General features: G+C 67.6%; 1 protein-coding gene across 1 annotated transcript in view; it reads right to left on the reverse strand.

Annotated features, from left to right (window-relative positions):
* The window catches only part of LOC127465946 (chromodomain-helicase-DNA-binding protein 3-like), a gene marked incomplete at its 3' end in the record, with an annotated part of 55,008 nt that overhangs the window by 14,200 nt on the left and 16,109 nt on the right, over nucleotides 1-24,699 (reverse strand). Inside the window, 20 exon segments of the mRNA XM_051776476.1 lie at nucleotides 259-400; nucleotides 509-682; nucleotides 1,853-1,974; nucleotides 2,874-3,011; nucleotides 3,952-4,152; nucleotides 5,642-5,833; nucleotides 7,561-7,660; nucleotides 9,837-9,968; nucleotides 13,120-13,199; nucleotides 13,201-13,287; nucleotides 13,289-13,339; nucleotides 14,709-14,842; nucleotides 14,845-14,905; nucleotides 16,259-16,489; nucleotides 17,977-18,155; nucleotides 19,794-19,856; nucleotides 20,003-20,141; nucleotides 21,329-21,459; nucleotides 22,484-22,722; nucleotides 23,661-23,785. Of these exon segments, the coding sequence (XP_051632436.1) occupies nucleotides 259-400; nucleotides 509-682; nucleotides 1,853-1,974; nucleotides 2,874-3,011; nucleotides 3,952-4,152; nucleotides 5,642-5,833; nucleotides 7,561-7,660; nucleotides 9,837-9,968; nucleotides 13,120-13,199; nucleotides 13,201-13,287; nucleotides 13,289-13,339; nucleotides 14,709-14,842; nucleotides 14,845-14,905; nucleotides 16,259-16,489; nucleotides 17,977-18,155; nucleotides 19,794-19,856; nucleotides 20,003-20,141; nucleotides 21,329-21,459; nucleotides 22,484-22,722; nucleotides 23,661-23,785 (2,721 nt within the window).

Raw genomic sequence — 24,699 nt, forward strand, 5'->3', positions numbered from 1 at the left:
CCCCACACCCCTCCATCCCCTCCCTGTCCCCACACCCCTCCATCCCCTCCCTGTCCCCACACCCCTCCATCCCCTCCCTGTCCCCATGTCCCACATCCCTCCATCCCCTCCCTGTCCCCACACCCCTCCATCCCCTCCCTGTCCCCACACCCCTCCATCCCCTCCCTGTCCCCAGGTCTCTCCACATCCCCACGTCCCCTCCCTGTCCCCCTGTCCCCTCCCCTGTCCCCTGGCTGTCCCCTGGCTGTCCCCCCTCACCATGGCGGCCACGGGGAACAGGTAGGGGTGGTTGCAGCACTTCTTGAGGTCCATCATGATGTTGAGCAGCGACACCTGGTTCCCGCCGCCCCGCGAGTTCAGCGCCTCGAAGTTGCGCGTCAGGATGTACTTGTAGTACTTCCTACGGGGGACAGCGGTGGGACCCGGGGGGCCTGGGGACCATCTGGGGGGGGGACACACACCCCCACACCCCCCCTCCTGCCCCACGGGACCCCCCTCCCGGCCTCACTTCTGCATGGGGCTGAGCTCCACGCGCACGATGAGCTCCGTCTTGGCCGGCATGTTCTTGAAGACGTCGGCCTTGAGGCGCCGCAGCATGTGGGGCCCCAGCAGGTCGTGCAGCTTCTTGATCTGGTCCTCCTTGGAGATGTCGGCAAACTCCTCCAGGAAACCCTCCAGGTTGCTGCGGGAAGGGGGGGACACGAGGTCAGGGGGGGATGGAGGGTGGAGGGGGACATGCAAACACCACGGGAGGGGATCTGGGGGGGACAGGAGGGAATGGAGGGGGACAGGAGGGGATAGAGGGAGACAAGGGGGGATCTGGGGGGACAGGAGGGGAGACGGGGATGGGGGGGACAGGAGGGGACAGGAGGGGACAGAGGGAGACAAGGGGGGAATGGAGGGGGGACAGGAGGGGATAGAGGGGGCAGAGGGAGACAAGGGGGGGGTCTGGGGGGACAGGAGGGGGCAGAGGGAGACAAGGGGGGACCTGGGAGGGACAGGAGGGGACAGAGGGAGACAAGGGGGGGATCTGGGGGGACAGGAGGGGACCCAGAGGATGGGGGGGACAGGAGGGGATCTGGGGGGATAGGAGGGGACCCAGAGGACAGGAGGGGACCCAGAGGACAGGAAGGGATACGAGGGGACAAAAGGAGATCAGGGGGGACAGGAGGGGACCCAGAGGACAGAGGGGGACAGGAGGGGATCTGGGGGGACAGGAGGGGACCCAGAGGATGGGGAGGACAGGAAGGGACCCAAAGGACAGGGTGGGGACAGGAAGGGATCTGGAGGGACAGGAGGGGATCCAGGGGGACAGGAGGGACAGGAGGGGATAGAAGGGGATCAGCGGGGACAGGAGGGGACCCAGAGGATGGGGGGGGACAGGAGGGGACCCAGAGGATGGGGGGGGACAGGAGGGGATAGAAGGGAATCTGGGGGGACAGGAGGGGACCCAGAGGACAGGAGGGGATCCAGGGGACAGGGGGGGACAGGAGGGGATCTGGGGGGACAGGAGAGGACCCAGAGGACGGGGGGGACAGGAGGAGATCAGGGGGACAGGAGGGGATCCAGGGGGACAGGAGGGGATCCAGGGGGACAGGAGGGGATCCAGGGGACAGGGGGGGACAGGAGGGGATCTGGGGGGACAGGAGAGGACCCAGAGGACGGGGGGGACAGGAGGAGATCAGGGGGACAGGAGGGGATCCAGGGGGACAGGAGGGGATCCAGGGGACAGGGGGGGACAGGAGGGGATCTGGGGGGACAGGAGGGGACCCAGAGGAGAGGAGGGGATCTGGGGGGACAGGAGGGGCTCAGGGGCCCGCAGGGCACACGGAGGGGGCCGGGGGGGCCGTACTTGAAGCGCTCTGGCGTGAGGAAGTTGAGGAGGTGGAAAAGCTCCTCCAGGTTGTTCTGCAGCGGCGTCCCCGTGAGCAGCAGCTTGTGCTCGATCTTGTACCCGTTCAGCACCCGGAAAAACTGGGGGGGGGAGTCACCCATGGACCACTCAGTCTGGGAGAGACCCTCTGACCCCACCCAGGGCACCCAGAAACCAGGAGGGACCCCCTCAATTCCCCCCAGAGCACCCACAGACCCCTGAGTCCGGGAGAGACCCCCCTGACACCATCAGGACATCCACAGACCCCAGAATTTGGGAGAGACCCCTCTGACCCCACCCAGGGCACCCACGAACCCCAAAATTTGGGACTGACCCCACCCAGGGCACCCACAGACTTCTGGGGGTTCAGGCACCCCCTCCCCATGTCACTGTGTATGGGGGTGCCCCCCACCCACACCCCCAGGCACTGGGGTGCCCCCCACCCACACCCCCCAGGTCTCGAGGTGCCCCCCACCCACCCCACAGTTACTGGAGTGCCCCCCACCCACATTCTCAGGTATTATGGTGCCCCCACCCACATCTCCAGGTGCCCCCCACCCACCCCCACAGTTACTGGGGTGCCCCCCACCCACTCCCCCAGGTCTTGGGGTGCCCCCCACCCACCCCACAGTTACTGAGGTGCCCCCCACCCACAAACCCCGGTACTGGGGTGCTCCCACCCACCCCCCCAGGTCTCGAGGTGCCCCCCACACACACCTCCAGGTATTGAGGTGCCCACCACCCATGTCCCCAGTACCTGGGGTGCCCCCCACCCACCCTCACAGTTGCTGGGGTGCCCCCCACCCACACCCACAGGTCTTGGGGTGCCCCCCCCCCACACCTCCAGGTACTGAGGTGCCCACCACCCATGTCCCCAGTACCTGGGGTGCCCCCCACCTACCCCCCCACTCACTGGGGTGTCCCCCACCTACCCCCCACTCACTGGGGTGTCCCCCACCCACTCCCCCAGTCACTGGGGTGCCCCCTGACCCCCGCCCACCTTGGACTGGTTGTTTTTGAGCCGGTGGGCCTCGTCCACCACGAGGCAGGCCCAGCGGATGGAGCCCAGCGCCGCCTGGTCGATGGTGATCAGCTCGTAGGACGTCAGCAGCACGTGGAACTTCACCTGGGCCTCCCTCTGCGGGGGGGGTCAGCGCTTGGGGGAGGGGGGCAGGGCACCCCCACCCCATAGGGACCCCCCACATATCACCCTGATACCCACCCAGGGTGGGACTGGGGGAACAGGGCACCCCCACCCCATAGGGACCCCCCTATGCCCCCCCGGGGTGGGACTGGGGGAACAGGGCACCCCCACCCCATAGGGACCCCCCACATATCATCCTGATACCCACCCAGGGTGGGACTGGGGGAACAGGGCACCCCCACCCCACAGGGACCCCCCACATATCACCCCTATACCCTTCTGGGGGAGGATTGGGGGAACAGGGCACCCCCACCCCACAGGGACCCTCCATACCACCCTGATACCCCTGTGGGGTGGGATTGGAGGAACAGGGCACCCCCACCCCATAGGGACCCCCACATACCACCCCAATGACCCTCTGGGGTGGGATGAGGGGTCATGGCATCCCCACCCCACTGGGACCCCCCCACATAGCACCCTGATACCCCCCCGGTGGGGGATCAGAGGAACAGGGCACCCCCACCTCATAGGGACCCCCCACACCACCCTAAAACTTCCCCGGTGGGGCATAGGGGGGTCATGGCATCCCCACCCCACAGGGACCCCCACACACCACCCTGATACCCCTGTGGGGGAGGACTGGGGGGCCAGGGCACCCCTACCCTGCAGGGACCCCCCCACACCACCCTGATACCCCTGTGGGGTGGGATTGGAGGAACAGGGCACCCCCACCCCATAGGGACCCCCCACACCATCCTGATACCCCGCCGGTGGGGGATCAGAGGAACAGGGCACCCCCACCCCACAGGGACCCTCCACACCACCCCGATGCCCCCCTGGTGTGGGACTGGGGGGTCATGGCATCCCCACCCCACAGGGACACCCACCCACCACCCTGATACCCAGTGCCCGGGTGCCCCCCTGCCCTGCCCACCTTCATCTTGAAGGCCTTCTTGCCGCCCTTCATGGCGTTGTCGTCGAAGGAGAACTCGTTCTCGCGGATGATGGCCCTGCTGTCCTTGTCCCCGGTGTAGGTGACCACGTAGAAGGCCGGGGCCCACATCTGGAACTCCCGCTCCCAGTTGATGATGGTGGAGAGCGGGGCGCTGACGAGGAACGGGCCCTTGGTGTGGCCCTGGGGGACAGCGCGTCACACGGGGACAGGGGACGGGCCCTCGGGGTGGCCCTGGGGGACAGCGCGTCACACGGGGACGGGGGGACACGGGGACGGGCTCTTGGGGTGGCCCTGGGGGACAGCGCGTCACACGGGGACGGGGGGACACGGGGACGGGCCCTGGGGGACAGGGGGACACAGGGAAACGGGGATGGGTTCTTGGGGTGGCCCTGGGGGACAGTGGGAACACAGGGACGGGGGGACACGGGGACGGGCCCTGGGGGACAGGGGGACACAGGGAAACGGGGATGGGCTCTTGGGGTGGCCCTGGGGGACAGTGCGTCACATGGGGACTGGGGGACAGGCCCTGGGGGACAGTGTGTCACACGGGGACGAGGGGACGGGCCCTCGGGGTGGCCCTGGGGGACAGCGCGTCACACGGGGACGGGGGGACACGGGGACAGGTCCTGGGGGACAGGGGGACACGGGGACACGGGGATAGGCTCTTGGGGTGGCCCTGGGGGACAGCGCGTCACAGGGGGACAGGGGATGGGCCCTCGGGGTGGCCCTGGGGGACAGCGCGTCACACGGGGACGGGGGGACATGGGGACGGGCCCTGGGGGACAGTGGGAACACAGGGACAGGGGACGGGCCCTCGGGGTGGCCCTGGGGGACAGCGCATCACACGGGGACAGGGGGACATGGGGACAGGTCCTCGGGGTGGCCCTGGGGGACTGCGGGACAATGTGGGTTGGGGGGGTAGGATGGGGGGTCCTGAGGGGACAGTGTGGGACATGGGGACAGGGTGACACTGGAGGCCACGTGGGTGACCCCCATGACCAGGCAGGTGACCCCAATGACCAGAGGGGTGACACCGAGGACCACAGAGGTGACCCCAGTGACCATGTGGGTGACCCCAGTGACCATGTAGGTGACCCCAATAACCATGTGGGTGACCCCAGTGACCATGTGGGTGACCCCAATACCCATGTGGGTGACCCCAATGACCACGTGGGTGACCCCAATACCCATGTGGGTGACCCCAATGACCACGTGGGTGACCCCAATACCCATGTGGGTGACCCAATGACCACATAGGTGACCCCAGGCCCATGTGGGTGACCCCAGGCCCATGTGGGTGACCCAGTGACCACATAGGTGACCCCAATGACCATGTGGGTGACCCCAGACCCATGTGGGTGATCCAAAGACCACATGGGTGACCCCAGGCCCACATAAGTGCCCCCAATGACCATGTGGGTGACCCCAGGTCCACTTGGGTGCCCCAAATGACCACATAGGTGCCTCCAGGCCCACTTGGGTGCCCCCAATGACCATGTAGGTGCCCCCAGGCCCAGAGAGGTGCCCCCAGTGACCACACAGGTGCCCCCAGGCCCTCTTGGGTGACCCCAATGACCACGCAGGTGCCCCCAGGCCCACTTGGGTGCCCTCCCCAGGCCCACGGAGGTGCCCTCCCCACCCCGTGCCGGGCGGGCGCTCCCTCACCCACCTCCTTGTAGAGGGAGTAGAGGAAGACGATGGTCTGGATGGTCTTGCCCAGCCCCATCTCGTCGGCCAGGATGGTGTCGGTGCTCTGGGCCCACGAGAAGCGCAGCCAGTTGAGCCCCTCGAGCTGGTAGAGGTGGAGGGTCCCGCCCGTGGCCGTGATGAACCGCGGCTGCGTCTCGTACTTCACCGTCGGCTGGGGGGCACGGCGGGGTCAGGGGGGGCACGGGGCACCCCAAAACACCCCCCCGGACACACAGAGGGGAGGGGAGGGTGTGGAGGTGTCGGGGGACTTGGGGGTCCAGGAGGGAATAGGGTTTGGGGAGGGGCACAGGGGTCAGGGCACCCCAAAACACCCCCACGGACACACAGAAGGGAGGGGAGGGTGTGGAGGTGTCGGGGACTTGGGGGTCCAGGAGGGAACGGGGCTTGGGGGGACTCAGGTGTTTGGGGAACACCCAGATTAGAAGAGACCCCAAGTTTGGGAGGGCACAGGTGGTCAGGGCACCCCAAAACCCCCCCACGGACACACAGAAGGGAGGGGAGGGCGTGGAGGTGTTGGGGGACTTGGGGGTTCAGGAGGGAACCATGTTGGGGGGGACACAGGGGGTCAGGGCACCCCAAAACCCCCCCACGGACACATAGAGGGGGGTGAGGGTGTGGAGGTGTTGGAGACTCAGGGGTCCAGGAGGGAACAGGGTTTGGGGGGGGGCACAGGGGTCAGGGCACCCCAAAACACCCCACGGACACACAGAAGGGAGGGGAGGGTGTGGAGGTGTCGGGGACTTGGGGGTCCAGGAGGGAACGGGGTTTGGGGGGACTCAGGGGGTCAGGGCACCCCAAAACCCCCCCACGGACACATAGAGGGGGGTGAGGGTGTGGAGGTGTTGGAGACTCAGGGGTCCAGGAGGGAACAGGGTTTGGGGGGGGCACGGGGGTCAGGGCACCCCAAACCCCCTCATGGACACACAAAGGGGGTACAGGGTGTGGAGGTGTCGGGGACTCAGGGGTTCAGGAGGGAATGGGGTTTGGGGAGGGGGCACAGGGGTCAGGGCACCCCAAAAACCCCTCCATGGAGGGGCATGGATATGTTGGGGGACTCGGGGGTCCAGGAGGGAACGGGGTTTGGGGGGGCACAAGGACTCGGGCACCCCAAAACACCCCCACGGACACACAGAGGGAGGTGAGGGCGTGGAGGTGTCGGGGACTCAGGGGTTCAGGAGGGAATGGGGTTTGGGGAGGGGGCACAGGGGTCAGGGCACCCCAAAAACCCCTCCACAGAGGGGCATGGAGGTGTTGGGGGACTCGGGGGTTCAGGAGGGAACAGGGTTTGAGGGGGCACAGGGGTCAGGGTACCCCAAAAACCCCCCACAGGCACACAGAGGGGGGTGAGGGTGTGGAGGTGTCAGGGACTCAGGGGTCCAGGAGGGAACCATGTTTGGGGGGGGCACAAGGACCAGGGCACCCCAATTTCCCCCCCTCCCAGGACCCCCAGGGGATGTTTAAGGACATGGAGGTGTTGGGGGACTCAGATTTTGAGGGGAAGTGGATCTCCAGGGAATGCCCAGGGTTGTGTAGGACACCCAGGCTTGGGGTGACACCCAGGCACTGGGTGGGGGACACTCTGGGTTTGGGGGGACACTCAGGAATAGGGAGGGACACCCTGGTTTTGGGGAACATCCAGGAATGGGGCGGGACACCCTGGGTTTGGGGAGGACACCCTGGGTTTGGGGAACATCCAGGAATGGTGTGGGACACTGGGTTTGGGGAGGACACCCTGGGTTTGAGGGGGACACCGAGGCCGTGGGGGGACACCCAGGCACTGGGAGGGGACACCACAGTTTTAGGGGGGTGCCAGGCATCGGGGGGGTCCCCCAGGTTTTAGGGGGATCCCAGGGGGGTCCCTGCTGTCCTGGTACTCACGTCGTTGGTGGGGGAGTCGGGGGGTCCCTCCCCCGGCGTCTCCTTCTTCTTCTTCTTGTAGCGCCGGGGCTGGGCCGGGTCCTCCCCCATGAACACCTCCCTGGGGACACGGGGGACATGGGGGACAGGGGGGACATGGGGGACATGGGGGACAGGGGGGACATGGGGGACACACAGGGGACATGGGGGACATTGGGGACATGGGGGGACATGGGGGGACACAGGGGGACATGGGGGACACGGGGGACATGGGGGGACATGGGGGGACACGGGGGACATGGGGGGCATGGGGGGACATTGGGGGGACATGGGGGACACGGGGGACATGGGGGGACATGGGGGGACATGAGGGGGACATGGGGGGACATTGGGGACATGGGGGGACACAGGGGGACATGGGGGACATGGGGGATATGGGGGACATTGGGGACATGGGGGGACATGAGGGGGACATGGGAGGACATGGGGGGACACAGGGGGACATTGGAGGCATGGGGGGACATGAGGGGGACATGGGGGGGAATGGGGGGCACACAGGGGGACATGGGGGACAGGGGGGACATGGGGGACAGGGGGGACATGGGGGACATGGGGAGGACATGGGGGACATGGGGGACACACAGGGGACATGGGGGACATTGGGGACATGGGGGGACACGGGGGGACATGGGGGACATGGGGGGACACGGGGGGACATGGGGGACACGGGGGACATGGGGGACATGGGGAGGACATGGGGGACATGGGGGACACACAGGGGACATGGGGGACATTGGGGACATGGGGGGACATGGGGGGACACGGGGGGACATGGGGGGCATGGGGGGACATTGGGGACATGGGGGACATGGGGGGACATGGGGGACATGGGGGCACACAGGGGACATGAGGGGGACATGGGGGGACATTGGGGACATGGGGGGACACAGGGGGACATGGGGGACATGGGGGACATGGGGGGACATGGGGGACATGGGGGACATGGGGGACATGGGGGATATGGGGGACATTGGGGACATGGGGGGACATGAGGGGGACATGGGAGGACATGGGGGGACACAGGGGGACATTGGAGGCATGGGGGGACATGAGGGGGACATGGGGGGGAATGGGGGGCACACAGGGGGACATGGGGGACACGGGGGGACATGGGGGGACATGAGGGGACATGGGGGGGACACGGAGGACACGGGGGCACATGAGAACACCGGAGGGGGATGAGTGGGACACAGGGATATGGGGGGACACAGGGGACACACAGGGGACATGGAGGGACACGGGGGGACATTGGGGGCATGTGGGGACATGCGGGGACATGGGGGGACATGGGGGACACGGGGGGACACGGGGGGACATGGGAATACCGGAGGAGGATGAGTGGGACACAGGGATATGGGGGGACACAGGGAGAGACAGGGGTGGTCAGGGGGACACCGGGACGGGGATGGGGACACAAGGGGACACAGGGACATGGAGAGGGGACAAGGGACACACAGACATGAGGACACGGGGGTGACATGGGGACACATGGCAGCGTGAGGACATTGGGGATACAGTGCCCCCCATTTCCTGTCTCTTACCAGTGTTTCAGTAGGCATGTCCCTGTGCCCCCTATGTCCCTGTGCCCCCCATGTCCCTGTGCCCCCCATGTCCCTGTCTCCCCATGTCCCTGTGCTCCCCCATGCCCCCCGTGCCCCCCGTCCCTCACTGGTGTTTCCAGTAGGCACATCCCTGTGCCCCCCCATGCCCCCCATGTCCCTGTGCCCCCCCATGCCCCCCGTGCCCCCCATGCCCCCCGTCCCTCACCGGTGTTTCCAGTAGGCACATCCCCGTGCCCCCCAGTCCCTGTGTCCCCCCGTGCCCCCCGTGCCCCCTGTCCCTCACCGGTGTTTCCAGTAGGCATGTCCCTGTGCCCCCCCATGTCCCTGTGCCCCCCGTGCCCCCCGTGCCCCCCGTCCCTCACCGGTGTTTCCAGTAGGCATGTCCCTGTGTCCCCCCAGTCCCTGTGCCCCCTGTGCCCCCCGTGCCCCCCGTCCCTCACCGGTGTTTCCAGTAGGCACATCCCCGTGCCCCCCAGTCCCTGTGTCCCCCCGTGCCCCCCGTGCCCCCTGTCCCTCACCGGTGTTTCCAGTAGGTCTGTCCCTGTGCCCCCCCATGTCCCTGTGCCCCCCGTGCCCCCCGTGCCCCCCGTCCCTCACCGGTGTTTCCAGTAGGTCTGTCCCTGTGTCCCCCCAGTCCCTGTGCCCCCTGTGCCCCCCGTGCCCCCCGTCCCTCACCGGTGTTTCCAGTAGGCCAGCTTGTGCAGGTCGTAGTCGGGGATGGGCATCTCGTCCTCCTCCCAGGTGGCCTGGTCGTAGGGCAGGTCCCGCCACTTCACCAGGTAGTGGTACTGCCCCTTCCGGTCCACGCTGGGGGGCACCGCGTCACCCGGGGGGCAACCGGCACCCGGGGGGCAACGGGGGGGCAACGGGGGGCAATGGGGGGCAACCGGCACCCATGGGGCAACGGGGGGCAACTGGCACTCAGGGGGCAACAAGGGGCAATGGGGGGCAATGGGGGGCAACTGGCACCCGGGGAGGCAACAGGGGGCAACAGGGAGGGCAATGGGGGGCAACGGGGGGGCAACGGGGGGCAACAGGCACCTAGGGGGCAGCGGGGGGCAATGGGGTGCCAACAGGCACCCGGGGGGCAGTGGGGGGCAATGGGGGGCAATGGGGTGCCAACAGGCACCCGGGGGGCAGTGGGGGGCAATGGGGGGCAATGGGGTGCCAACAGGCACCCGGGGGGCAGTGGGGGGCAATGGGGGGCAATGGGGTGCCAACAGGCACCCGGGGGGCAGTGGGGGGCAATGGGGGGCAATGGGGTGCCAACAGGCACCCGGGGGGCAGTGGGGGGCAATGGGGGGCAATGGGGTGCCAACAGGCACCCGGGGGGCAGCGGGGGGCAACAGGGGACAACCAGCACCTGGGGGGGGGGCAACAGGAGGTAATGGGGGACAACTGGCACCCGGGGGGCAACAGGGGGCAACAGGGAACAACAGGTACCCAGGGGGTAACAGGGGACAACGGGCACCTGGGGGGCAACAGGGGGGCAACAGGGGACAACAGGGGGCAACAGGGGCAACAGGGGGCAACGGGGGGACAATGGGGGACAGAGGGGGCACCAGGAGGACACTGGGCACCATTGGGGACACCAAGAACCACGGGGACACCGAGCACTGGGGGCACCATGGGTGGCAGCAGTCACCCACGGGGACACTGAGCATTCCCAGGGGCACCCACGGGTGACACCAGGGACCCCTGGGGACACTGAGCATTCCCAGGGGCACCCACAGGTGACACCAGGGACCCCTGGGGACACTGAGCATTCCCAGGGGCACCCACGGGTGACACCAGGGACCCCTGAGGACACTGAGCATTCCCAGGGGCACCCACGGGTGACAGCAGGGACCCCTGGGGACACTGAGCATTCCCAGGGACCCCCACAGGTGACAGCAGGGACCCCTGGGGACACTGAGCATTCCCAGGGACCCCCACAGGTGACAGCAGGGACCCCTGGGGACGCAGGGACAGTCAGGGGACTGTAGGGCCAGGCACGGGGGTGCCACGTGCCACCAAGGCCCCGGGTGACAGCAGGGGACGTGCAAGGGACACGAGGGCCACCAGGGGCCACCCGCTGGCACCGGAACCACTGGCGGGCACCAGGGACACCGGGACAGCCCGGCACAGGGGTCACCTGGGGACAGGGTCATGGAGGGGACACGGGGTCACCTGGGGACACAGAGGGGACATGGGGTCACCTGGGACAGGGACATGGAGGGGACACGGGGTCACCTGGGGACGGGGAGGGGACATGGGGGTCACTGGGACAGGGTCATGGAGGGGACACGGGGTCATCTGGGGACACAGAGGGGACATGGGGGTCAGTGGGACAGGGACACACGGACAGGACACGGGGTCATCTGGGGACACAGAGGGGACATTGGGGTCATCTGGGGACACAGAGGGGACACGGGGTCATCTGGGACAGGGACACACGGACAGGACACGGGGTCACCTGGGGACACAGAGGGGACATGGGGGTCACCTGGGGACAGGGAGGGGACACGGGGTCATCTGGGGACACAGAGGGGACAGTGGGACAGGCACACACGGACAGGACACGGAGTCACCTGGGGACATAGAGGGGACATTGGGGTCATCCTGGGACACAAAGGGGACATGGTGGTCAGTGGGACAGGGACACATGAGAGGGGACACAGGGGTCACTGGGACAGGGACACATGAGAGGGGACACGGGGTCACTTGGGGACACAGAGGGGACATGGGGGTCACTGGGACAGGGTCATGGAGGTCACCTGGGGACAGGGAGGGGACACAGAGTCACCTGAGGACATGTGGGGACACAGAAGGTCCATGGGGCCACTTGGGGACAGGGACACACGGACAGGACACGGGGTCACTTGGGGACACAAAGGGACAGGGCATGGGGTCACCTGGGGACACGGAGGGGACCCTGGACAGGGTGACACACGGACACGACACGGGGTCACGTGAGGACACGAGGGGACACCTGGGGCCACCTGGGGCCACGGGGTCACCCGGGGACAGGGACACAGAGACAGGACACGGGGTGACGTGAGGACATGGAGGGGACATGGGGACACTTGGACAGCATCACACCCAGGACATGGGGTCACCTGGGGACAGGGACAGCTGGGGACAGGGACACACGGAGGGGGTCACACAGGACAGGGGACAGCTGGGGACAGGGACAGGACACAGGGTCACCTGGGGACAGTGTCTGACCATCCCAGTGGGTGCTGGGGGTGTCCTTAGAGGACCTACAGGTGCCCAGAATGTCCCCACAGGTGCCAGGGGTGTCCCCAACCTCCCCTCCCAGGTGCTCCCCTTCTCCACCCTGATGCCTCCCCCCATCCCTTCCCAATTTGGGGGTGCTCTGGGGGGGTCCCTGGGGTCCCTCAGATCCTGGGCCACTCCTGGGTGCTGAGGTGCCCCAAATGTCCCCACAGGTGCCCCAAATGTCCCCACAGGTGCCAGGGGTGTCCCCAACCCCCCCTCCCAGGCGCTCCCCTTCCCTACCCGACACTCCCCCCATCCCTCCCCAATTTAGGGGTGCCCTGGGGGTCCCTCAGATCCCGGGCCACCCCTGGGTGCTGAGGTGCCCAAAGTGTCCCCACAGGTGCCCCAAATGTCCCCACAGGTACCAGGGGTGTCCCCAACCCCCCCTCCCGGGTGCTCCCCTTCCCCCACCCCTATGCCCCCCCACCCCTCCCCAATTTGGGGGTGCCCCGGGGGGGTCCCCGGGGGTCCCTCAGATCCAGGGCCACCCCTGGGTGCTGAGGTGCCCCAAATGTCCCCACAGGTGCCCAAAGTGTCCCCACAGGTGCCCCAAATGTCCCCACAGGTGCCCAGAATGTCCCCACAGGCGCCAGGGGTGTCCCCAACCTCCCCTCCCAGGTCTCCCCTTCCCCACCCCTATGCCCCCCCACCCCTCCCCAATTTGGGGGTGCCCCGGGGGGGTCCCCGGGGGTCCCACCTGTGGTTGATGATGCGATGCACCGTCATCCACTCGGGTTTGATGCCGTAGCGGTAGAACCGCTCCTCCATCCCCCCGAAAAGGGGGGTCCCCCCCCGCCCCCCCCCGCTTCTCGCTCTTGGGGTCGTCGTCCCCGGAGCCGTAATCCAGGGGGGGGGGCTCGTCCAATGTCGTTCTTCCGCTGGTAGTTCGGTACATCACCAGGGTGGAAGATCTCCAGCTGCGGGGGGGGGGGCACCCCAAAATCAGAGAGAGACCCCCCCCAACCTCCCCTCAGGGTGCTTGGAAGGAGGAGGGGCTGGGGGGGGGGGGGAATGGGGGTGCAGACACCCCCCTCGTTCTGCCTCGGGGGATGGGGGGGGCTCGTTGGGCTGTCCCTTGACCCCAAGAGTGGGGACCCCCCATGGTTTGGGTTCTCCCCGGTCCTGAGGACTCCCCGGGATCACCCCAGTTGGGGATATTGGGGTGTCTCTAAGACTGGGGACCCCCCAGGATCAGCCCAGTTGGGGATATTGGGGTGTCTCTAAGACTGGGGACCCCCCCAGGATCACCCCAGTTGGGGATATTGGGGTATCCCCCCATCCCTGGGGACCCCCAAGGATCACTCCAGTTGGGGATATTGGGGTGTCCCCCCATCCCTGGGGACCCCCCCAGGATCACCCCAGTTGGGGATATTGGGGTGTCTCTAAGACTGGGGGACCCCCCAGGATCACTCCAGTTGGGGATATTGGGGTGTCTCTAAGACTGGGGACCCCCCAGGATCACCCCAGTTGGGGATATTGGGGTGTCCCTCAGCCCTGGGGACCCCCCCAGGATCAGCCCAGTTGGGGATATTGGGGTGTCTCTAAGACTGGGGATCCCCAAGGATCACCCCAGTTGGGGATATTGGGGTATCCCCCCATCCCTGGGGACCCCCAAGGATCACCCCAGTTGGGGGATATTGGGGTGTCCTCTAAGACTGGGGACCCCCCCAGGATCACCCCAGTTGGGGATATTGGGGTGTCTCTAAGACTGGGGACCCCCCAGGATCACCCCCAACTACAGGGGTCCCTAAGACTGGGTATATCAGACCCTCCCAGTATCAGAACCCCCCCAAACTGGTTCTATGAAGCCCCCCCCATACTGGAGCCCCCCCAAACTGGTTCTGTGAAGCGCCCCCAAACTGGAGCCCCCCCCGGGTGTTTTTGGGGTGCAGTTTTTGGGGTGCACCCCCCCCTGTACCTGCAGCTCCTTGATCCAGGAGCAGTGCCAGGATCAATCCCCCCAAACTGAAGCCCCCTGAGGGTGTTTTTGGGGTGCAGCCCCCCCATACCTGCAGCTCCTTGATCCAGGAGCAGTGCCAGGATCAGTCCCCCCAAACTGAAGCCCCCTGGGGTGTTTTTGGGGTGCAGTTTTTTGGGGTGCAGCCCCCCCGTACCTGCAGCTCCTTGATCCAGGAGCAGTGCCAGGATCAATCCCCCCCAGACTGGTTCTATGAAGCCCCCCCCATACTGGAGCCCCCCCAAACTGGTTCTGTGAAGCTCCCCCATACTGGAGCCCCCCCGGGGTGTTTTTTGGGGTGCAGTTTTTGGGGTGCAGCCCCCCCGTACCTGCAGCTCCTTGATCCAGGAGCAGTGCCAGTAGGAGAGCCCGACCCACTTGACGAAGAACTCGCGCTCGGAGCGGCCCTGCAGGGCCTGGGGGGGTCCCTCGGGCGGGGGGGGCCCCGGGGGGGGCCACGGGGGGGGGGCGGCTCCCCCCACCTCCAGTACAGGATCTTCTGCACCCGCCCCTTCAGCACCGGGCACTGCGGGGGCAGGGACGGCGTTGGGGGCACCGGGGGGACACCGGGGGGACAGACAATGGGGGTCCTCGTGGTGTCCCCGTGTCCTCCCGTGTCCCCACAGTGTCCCCCTGTGTCCCCACAGTGTCCCTGTGTGTCCCCCCAGTGTCCCCACATGTCCCCACAGTGTCCCCCTATCCCCAAGGTGTCCCAGTGTCCCCACAGTGTCCCCCTGTCCCCGAGGTGTCCCCACAGTGTCCCGGTGTCCCCACACTGTCCTGGTGTCCCCACGGTGTCCCGATGTCCCCAAGGTGCCCCGGTGTCCCCAGGGTGACCCCACAGTGTCCTTGTGTGTCCCCACGGTGTCCCCCTGTCCCCAAGGTGTCCCGGTGTCCCCAGGGTGACCCCACAGTGTCCCGGTGTCTCCACAGTGTCCCAGTGTCCCCAGGCTATCCCCCTGTCCCCATGGTGTCCCCCTGTCCCCGAGGTGTCCCAGTGTCCCCAGGGTGCCCCCACAGTGTCCTTGTGGGTCCCCGTGGTGTCCCCATGTCCTCAAGGTGTCCCAGTGTCCCCAGGGTGTCCCCACAGTGTCCCCATGTCCCCAAGGTGTCCCAGTGTGTCCCCATGGTATGCCCAAAGTGTCACTTTATCCTCTCATGTCCCTGCAGCATCCCCATGTTCCCATGTCCTGGTGTCCCTCCATGTCCTGGTGCCCCCCGTGTCCCCATGTCCCAGTGTCCCCCCATGTCCCCCTGTCCTGGTGTCCCTCCATGTCCCCATATCCTGGTGTCCCCCCACGCCCCCATGTCCCAGTGCCCCTCATGCCCCCCCATGTCCTGGTGTCCCCACACGTCCCCCTGTGTCCCCATGTCTTGGTGTCCCCCCACATGTCCCCATGTCCTGGTGCCCCCCACGCCCCCATGTCCCGGTGCTCCCCATGTCCTGGTGCCCCCCATGCCCCCCCATGCCCCCCATGTCCCAGTGTCCCCCAGTGTCCCCATGTCCCCCATATCCTGGTGCCCTCCCATGTCCCCACGTCCCCCCTGTTCCGTGTCCCCCCACGTCCCCCCTGTCCCCGCTGTCCCCCCATGTCCCAGTGTCCCCCCACGCCCCCATGTCCCCATGTGCCCCCTGTCCCAGTGTCCCCCCATGTCCCAGTGTCCCCCCACACCCCATGCCCCGGTGCTCCCCATGCCCCAGTGCCCCCCCACGTCCCGGTGCCCCCCATGCCCCCCCATGCCCCGGTGCCCCCCATGTCCCCCCCACATCCCAGTGCTCCCCACGTCCCGGTGCCCTCCGTGCCCCCCCATGTCCCAGTGTCCCCCCCCATGTCCCGGTGCCCCCCCACGGCCCGGTGCCCCCCGTGCCCCCCCGTACCGTGCAGCGTGGGCAGAGCCACTCCCCGTTGGGGACCTCGGGCAGGGGGGGGTTGAGGCAGTGGATGTGGTAGGAGGACACGCAGGCGTCGCAGCACAGCAGCTCCCCCCCGTCCTTGCACACCCGGCAGTACTCCATGTGGTCGTCCTCCTCCTCCTTCTCGCCCTCCTCCTCCTCCTCTTCCTCCTCCTCCTCCTCCTCCTTCGCCTCCCACTGCACCCCCTCCTTCTCCTGGGGACACCCCGGGGTCAGGAACCCGTGGCAGCCCTCCCAGGGACCCCAAAATGGCCCCGAAACAGCACCCTGGGACCCCAAACTTGCTGGGCATGGACCTGAAACAGCACCCTGGGACCCCAAACCTGCTGGGAATGGACCCGAAACAGCACCCTGGGACCCCAAACCTGCTGGGAATGGCCCCAAAACAGCCCCCCCTGGGACCCCAAACCTGCTGGGAATGGACCTGAAACAGCCCCCCCAGGGACCCCAAACCTGCTGGGAATGGCCCCGAAACAGCACCCTGGGACCCCAAACCTGCTGGGAATGGCCCCAAAACAGCACCCCCAGGGACCCCAAACCTGCTGGGAATGGACCTGAAACAGCCCCCCCAGGGACCCCAAACCTGCTGGGAATGGACCCGAAACAGCCCCCCCAGGGACCCCAAACCTGCTGGGAATGGACCCGAAACAGCCCCCCCAGGGATCCCAAACCTTGAGGTGATCCTGACACCTCCAGGGACTCCCAAACGCTCCCAGGATCCACCTACAGACCCCCAAATCCCTCTGAGGACTCCCCTAGAGCCCCCAAACCTCTCTGAGCCCCCCACTCACACAGTGGGGGTAGCTCCAGTGACCCCCCCAGAGCCCCCAAACCCTCTCAGGACCCCCCTAGAGGCCCCCAGACCCCCCACGCACACAGTGGGGGCAGCTCCAGTGACCCCCTTAGAGCCCCCAAACCCTCTCAGAACCCCCCTGAAGCCCTGTGAGCCCCCCACTCACGCAGTGGGGGCAGCTCCAGTGACCCCTCTAGAGCCCCCCAAATCCTCTCAGGACCCCCCTAGAGACCCCAAACCCCTCTGAGCCCCCCCACTCACACAGTAGGGGCAGCTCCAGTGACCCCCTTAGAGCCCCCAAATCCTCTCAGGGCCCCACTAGAGCCCCAAGCCCCTCTCAGGACCCCCTAGAGCCCCCCAAACCCCCCACTCATGCAGTGGGGGCAGCTCCAGTGACCCCCTTAGAACCCCCAAACCCTCTCAGGACACCCTTAGAGCCCCCAAATCCTCTAAGGACCCCCCTAGAGCCCCCAGACCCTCTCAGGACCCCCTTAGAGCCCCCCAACCCCCCCAAACCCCCCCAGAGCCCCCACTCACGCAGTAGGGGCAGCTCCAGTGACCCCCCAAACCCTCTCAGGACCCCCCTAAAGCCCCCCAGCCCTCTCAGGCCCCCCCCAGAGCCCCCACTCACGCAGTGGGGGACCCCCCAAACCCTCTCAGAACCCCCCTAAAGCCCCCCAGCCCTCTCAGGCCCCCCCCAGAGCCCCCACTCACGCAGTGGGGGACCCCCCAAACCCTCTCAGAACCCCCCTAAAGCCCCCCAACCCTCCCAAACCCCCCCAGAGCCCCCACTCACGCAGTAGGGGCAGCTCCAGTGACCCCCCAAACCCTCTCAGGACCCCCCTAAAGCCCCCCAACCCCCCCAGACCCCCCCAGAGCCCCCACTCACGCAGTGGGGGCAGCTCCAGCGGCCCTCGGGGGCCCTGTCGAGCTCGGGGTCGAGGCAGACGAGGTGGTAGGCGCGGGGGCAGGTGTCGCACAGGATGATCTCCCCGCCCTGCTGGCACACCTCGCAGTAGTCCTGGTGGTCCGTCTCGTAGCCATCCCCCTCCTCCTCCAGGCCCGGCCCTGAGGGGACAGCGGGGACACCAGTGACACCCGCACGGGGGGCACGGGGGGTGAGGGGAGGGGGCGTTGGGGGCACTGGGAACAGGGGGAGGGGGCATTGGGGGCACTGGGGATGAGGGGAGGGGGGTACAGGAGTATGGGGGCACTGGGGATGAGGGGAGGGGGCATTGGGGGCACTGGGGATGAGGGGAGGGGGCATTGGGGGCACTGGGGATGAGGGGAGGGGGGTACAGGAGTATGGGGGCACTGGGGATGAGGGGAGGGGGCATTGGGGGCATTGGGAACAGGGGAAGGGGGCATTGGGGGCACGGGGGGTGAGGGGAGGGGGCATTGGGGGCATTGGGGATGAGGGGAGGGGGGTACAGGAGTATGGGGGGCACTGGGGATGAGGGGAGGGGGCATTGGGGGCATTGGGAACAGGGGAAGGGGGCATTGGGGGCACGGGGGGTGAGGGGAGGGGGCATTGGGGGTACTGGGGATGGGGACATGGAGGCACTGGGAACAGGGGGATGGGGACACAGGGGATGAGGGTAGGGGGGCATGGGGGGCACTGGGAACAGGGGGAGGGGGCATTGGGGGCACTGGGAACAGGGGGAGGGGGCATTGGGGGCACTGGGAACACGGGGAGGGGGCATTGGGGGCACTGGGAACACGGGGAGGGGGCATTGGGGGCACTGGGGGTGAGGGGAGGGGGCATTGGGGGCACTGGGGATGAGGGAAAGGAGGCATTGGGGGAAATGGGAACAGGGGGAGGGGGCATTGGGGGCACTGGGAACAGGGGGAGGGGGCATTGGGGGCACTGGGGGTGAGGGGAGGGGGCACTGGGGGCACTGGGAACAGGGAAAGGGGGGCATTGGGGATGGGGGCACTGGGAACAGGGGGATGGGGGCACTGGGGGCACTGGGGATGAGGGAGGGGGACATTGGGGGCACTGGGGATGGGGACACTGGGAACAGGGTGTTGGGACACCAACACCCCCCACAGGGGAGTGGGGGCATTCAGGATGGGGACACTGGGAACAGGGGAATGGGGGCACTGGGGATGGGGACATGGGGACACAGGGCACTGGGAAGAGGGGGATGGGGCACTGGGAAGGGGGCACTGGGGATGGGGACATGGGAACACTGGGGCACTGGGGATGGGGACAGGGGGACAGGGGAATGGGGGCACTGGGAGCACTGGGAGCACTGGGGACACTGGGGATGGGGACACGGAGACAGGGCTGGGGGCACTGGGAGCACTGGGGACAGGGGAATGGGGACACTGGGAGCACTGGGGACACTGGGGATGGGGACATGGGGACAGGGCTGGGGGCACTGGGAGCACTGGGGGCACTGGGGGCACTGGGGGCACTGGGGGCACTGGGGGCACTGGGGACACGGGGACAGGGCTGGGGGCACTGGGAGCACTGGGGGCACTGGGAGCACTGGGGACACGGGGACAGGGCTGGGGACCCCTCAAGCCAATCCAAGGGCTCGGGACCCCCCCCCCCCGCCACCACCACCGAGCCAGGGCAGGGACTGAGGGCCCCGCTCGGGGGGGGGGACGGACAGAGGGACAGACAGACGGACACCCGCGGGCTCGGGGACCCCGGGTGACACCTCGGGGACACTCGGGGACGCTCGGGGGGGGTCTCACCGTGCGCGGGGGCCGCGCCCGTCCCCGGGGGGCCGCGCTCCCGGCCCAGGCCGGCGCCGGGGGCTGCAAGGAGAGACGGGGAAGGGGGGGGGACACGAGGGGGACGTCACCCGGAGTCCCCAACGCCGCGGGGGGGGAAGGGGAGGGGAAGGGGGTGGCACCCAGGGGACACTTGGGGACACGTGGGGATGCTCGGGGGACACACTCACCCTTCTTCTTCTTGCGGCCGGGGCGGCCCCGCTTGAGCTTCTTGAGGCGGGTGGTGGGGTCGGGGCGGGGGGGGGCACCCAGGACCCCCCCGGGGCTCTCGGCGTCAGACTCCTCCTCTGCCTCCCCGGCGTCCTCGCTCTGCTCGGGGACAGCGGGGACACGGGTCAGCGGGGGACACCGGGGGACACCAGGGGACAGCGGGGACACGGGTCAGCGGGGGACATAGGGGGACACCAGGGGACAGCGGGGACACGGGTCAGCGGGGACAGCGGGGGACACCAGGGGACAGCGGGGGCACGGGTCAGCGGGGACACCGGGGGACAGGGGGGACACCGGGGACACGGGTCAGCGGGGGACATAGGGGGACATCAGGGGACAGCGGGGGACAGCAGGGGACAGCGGGGACACGGGTCAGCGGGGGACAGCAGGGACACCAGGGGACAGCGGGGGACATCAGGGGACAGTGGGGACACGGGTCAGCGGGGACACCGGGGGACATCAGGGGACAGCGGGGACACGGGTCAGCGGGGACACCGGGGGACATCAGGGGACAGCGGGGGACATCAGGGGACAGTGGGGACACGGGTCAGCGGGGGACATAGGGGACACCAGGGGACAGCAGGGACACGGGTCAGCGGGGGACATAGGGGACACCAGGGGACATCAGGGGACAGCGGGCACACGGGTCAGCGGGGACACCAGCGGGGACACGGGTCAGCGGGGACAGCGGGGGACAGCGGGGGACAGCAGGGGACAGCGGGGGACACCAGGGGACACAGGGCACGAGGGGACACCAGGGGACAGCAGGGACACCAGGGGACAGCGGGGGACACGGGTCAGCGGGGGACAGCGGGGGACATCAGGGGACAGTGGGGACACCGGGGGACACAGGACACCAGGGGACAGCGGGGGACAGCGGGGACAGCGGGGGACAGCAGTGACACAGGACACAAGGGGACACCAGGGGACACCAGGGGACATCAGGGGACACCGGGGACACCGGGGGACACCAGTGGACACAGGTCACCAGGGGACACCGGGGTGGAGGGCTGCCCTGGCCCCAGTGTCCCTGTGTCCCTGGGTGTCCCCATGCCCAGTGTCCCCATGGCTCCCACGGCCTGTCTCTCAGCACCTCTAGTCTCCCCATCCCAGTGCTCCCAGTGCCCCCTTGCCCTGCCCCCAGTGCCCCCCCAGTGCTTCCAGTGCCCCCTGCCCTGTCCCCCAGTGCTCCCAGTGCCCTCACCCTGCCCCCAGTGCCCCCCCAGTGCTCCCAGTGCCCTCACCCTACCCCCAGTGCCCCCCCAGTGCTCCCAGTGGGGACCCACCGAGCTGCTCTTCTTGCGCTTCCCTCCCAGCACTCCCAGTTTGATCTTGAGCGGTGCCATCTTCCTGCCCTTCATCTTCCTCTTCAGCTCGGGCACCCGCGGGCTCTTGCTGCGCTTCTTGTGCCCGGGGCCTGGGGGGCACACGGGCTTTGGGGGGGCACGGGGACCCCCACAAACCCCCCACCGACCCCCAAACCCCCCCAGAGCCCCCCAGAGCCCCCTCAAACCACGCCAGGGACGTCCCCAAACTCCCCCAGGGACCCTCCAAACCACCCCGGGGAGCCCCTCAAACCCCACCAGTGACCCCCAAAAGCCGCCAGGATCCCCTCATAGAGCCCCAAAGCACCCCAGGGACCCTCCAAACTCCCCCAGGGACCCCCAGAGCCCCCCAGTGACCCTTCAAACCACGCCAGGGACATCCCCAAACTCCCCCAGGATCCCTAAAGCCTCCCCAGGGACATCCCCAAACTTCCCCAGGGACCCTCCAAACCACCCTGGAGGGCCCCAAAAGCCGCCAGGATCCCCTCATAGAGCCCCAAAGCACCCCAGGGACCCTCCAAACTCCCCCAGGGACCCCCAGAGCCCCCCAAGTGACCCCTCAAACCATGCCAGGGACATCCCCAAACTCCCCCAGGATCCTTAAAGCCTCTGCAGGGACATCCCCAAACTCCCCCAGGGACCATCCAAACCACCCCAAGGGGCCCAAAAAGCCCCCAGGATCCCCTTATAGAGCCCCAAAGCACCCCAGGGACCCTCCAAACTCCCCCAGGGACCCCTAAAGTCCATCAGGGACCCTCCAGGGATCCCCCAAACAACCCCAGGGACCCCTAAAGCCCATCAGAGACCCTCTAGGGATCCCCCAAACCACCCCAGGGACCCTCCAAACCACCCCAGGGATCTCCCAAACCACCCCAGGGACCCTCCAAACCACCCCAGGGATCTCCCAAACCACGCCAGGGACCCTCCAAACTCCCCCAGGGACCCCTAAAGCCCTTCAGGGACCCTCCAAACCACCCCAAAAGGACTTCCCAAACCGCCCCAGCGAGCCCCCAAACTCTCCCAGGGACCCCCAAACCCCCCCTAAGGAACCCCTCACAGACCCCATTGCCTCCCCAACCCCCCACAGTCGCCCCCAGACCCCGAGGGGGTGCCCACCTTTGCCCTCCTTGGTCTTGGCCTTGCGCAGGGGGGGCGGGGGGGCCTCGGGGGCCACGTTGGCCACGGCGGCCGACACCTGCTCGGCCACGGCGGCGGCGGCGGCGGCGGCCGCGGCGGCCACGGCGGCGGCCGAGCCCTTGAAGGGGTTGTTGGCGCTGAACTCCCTCCACTTGGCCCCCAGGATGGTCATCATCTTGGACATGGGGATCTTGGGGTTCTTCTTGGCGATCAGGGGCCTGCCAGGGAGGGAGGGGGGACACGTGGGATGGGGGGACAGGGACCCCCGGGGGGGTTTGGGGGCACCCGGGGAGCGCGGAGCTCTCTCCGCCCCTCCTGGGGTGTCCTGAGCACCCCAAAGTGTCCCCAGGGTCCCTCAGGACCCCCAAGGTATCCCTGTGCCCACCCCCCAGCACCCCAAAGTGTCCCCAGGGTCCCTCAGGACCCCCAAGGTATCTCTGTACCCATCTCCCAGCACCCCAAAGTGTCCCCAGGGTCCCTCAGGACCCCCAAGGTATCCCTGTGCCCACCCCCCAGCACCCCAAAGTGTCCCCAGGGTCCCTCAGGACCCCCAAGGTATCCCTGTGCCCACCCCCCAGCACCCCAAAGTGTCCCCAGGGTCCCTCAGGACCCCCAAGGTATCCCTGTGCCCACCCCCCAGCACCCCAAAGTGTCCCCAGGGTCCCTCAGGACCCCCAAGGTATCCCTGTGCCCACCCCCAGGCACTCCAAAGTATCTCCAGCACCCTGAGCTGCCGTAAAAGGATCCCCTGAGCACCCTGAGTTGTCCCCCAGCACCCTCAGGTGCCCTAAAAGGATCCCCTGAGCACCCCAAACTGTCCCCCAGCACCCTCAGGTGCCCTAAAAGGACCCCCTGAGCACCCTGAGCTGCCCTAAAAGGACCCCCTGAGCACCCTGAACTGTCCCCCAGCACCCTGAGCTGCCCTAAAAGGATCCCCTGAGCGCCCCAAGGTGCCCCCCAGCATCCTGAGCTGCCCTAAAAGGACCCCCTGAGTGCCCCAAGGTGCCCCCCAGCACCTTGATCTGCCCTAAAAGGACCCCCTGAGCACCCCAAACTGTCCCCCAGCACCCTCAGGTGCCCTAAAAGGACCCCCTGAGCACCCCAAGGTGCCCCCCAGCAGCCAGAGGGACCCTCCCAGGCTCCCCCCTGGCCCCACCTCATGAACTGGCTGAAGGCCTTGTAGTTGGTGAGGGTGTGATAGTCCTCCTCGGTGAACACGTGGTCCACGTCCTCCAGCCCCCAGGCCCCCAGCAGCTGAGCCGAGGATTTCTGCTCCACTGCCTGCAGGGGGGACATGGGGGACATTGGGGACATTGGGGGGACATTGGGGATATTGGGGACATTGGGGACATTGGGGACATTGGGGGGACATTGGGGACATTGGGGACATTGGGGGGACATTGGGGACATTGGGGGACATTGGGGGACATTGGGGATGTGGGGGGACATTGGGGGACATGGGGGGATGTGGGGGGACATTGGGGACATTGGGGGGACATTGGGGACATTGGGGGACATTGGGGACATTGGGGGGACATTGGGGACATTGGGGACATTGGGGACATTGGGGGACATTGGGGGACATTGGGGACATTGGGGGACATTGGGGGGACATTGGGGGGACATTGGGGACATTGGGGGACATTGGGGGACATTGGGGGACATTGGGGGACATTGGGGGACACGAGGGACGAGGGGGGACATTGGGGGACATGGGGATGTGGGGGGACATTGGGGGACATGGGGGGATGTGGGGGGACATTGGGGACATTGGGGGGACATTGGGGGGCATTGGGGACATGAGGGACGTGGGGGGACATGGGGGACATTGGGGGGACATTGGGGGGCATTGGGGACATGAGGGACGTGGGGGGACATGGGGGACATTGGGGGACATGGGGGGATGTGGGGGGACATTGGGGACATGGGGGGAAAGGGGGGATGTGGGGGGACAAGGGGGACATGGGGGGACATTGGGGGGACGTGGGGGGACGTGGGGGGACATGGGGGGACATCGGGGACATGGGGGACATGGGAGGACAAGAGGATGTGGGGGGACATGGGAGACATGGGGGGACATGGGGAATGTGGGGGGACACGGGGTGATGTAGCGGGACATGGGGGGACATGGGGGGACATTGGGGGACATTGAGGGACATGGGGGGACACAGGGATGTGAGGGGACATGGGGGGAC

The sequence above is a fragment of the Manacus candei genome, unplaced genomic scaffold (assembly GCF_025592945.1).
Source record: "Manacus candei isolate 608988 ecotype Guabito, Panama unplaced genomic scaffold, ASM2559294v1 h1tg000540l, whole genome shotgun sequence".
Lineage (NCBI taxonomy): Eukaryota > Metazoa > Chordata > Aves > Passeriformes > Pipridae > Manacus > Manacus candei.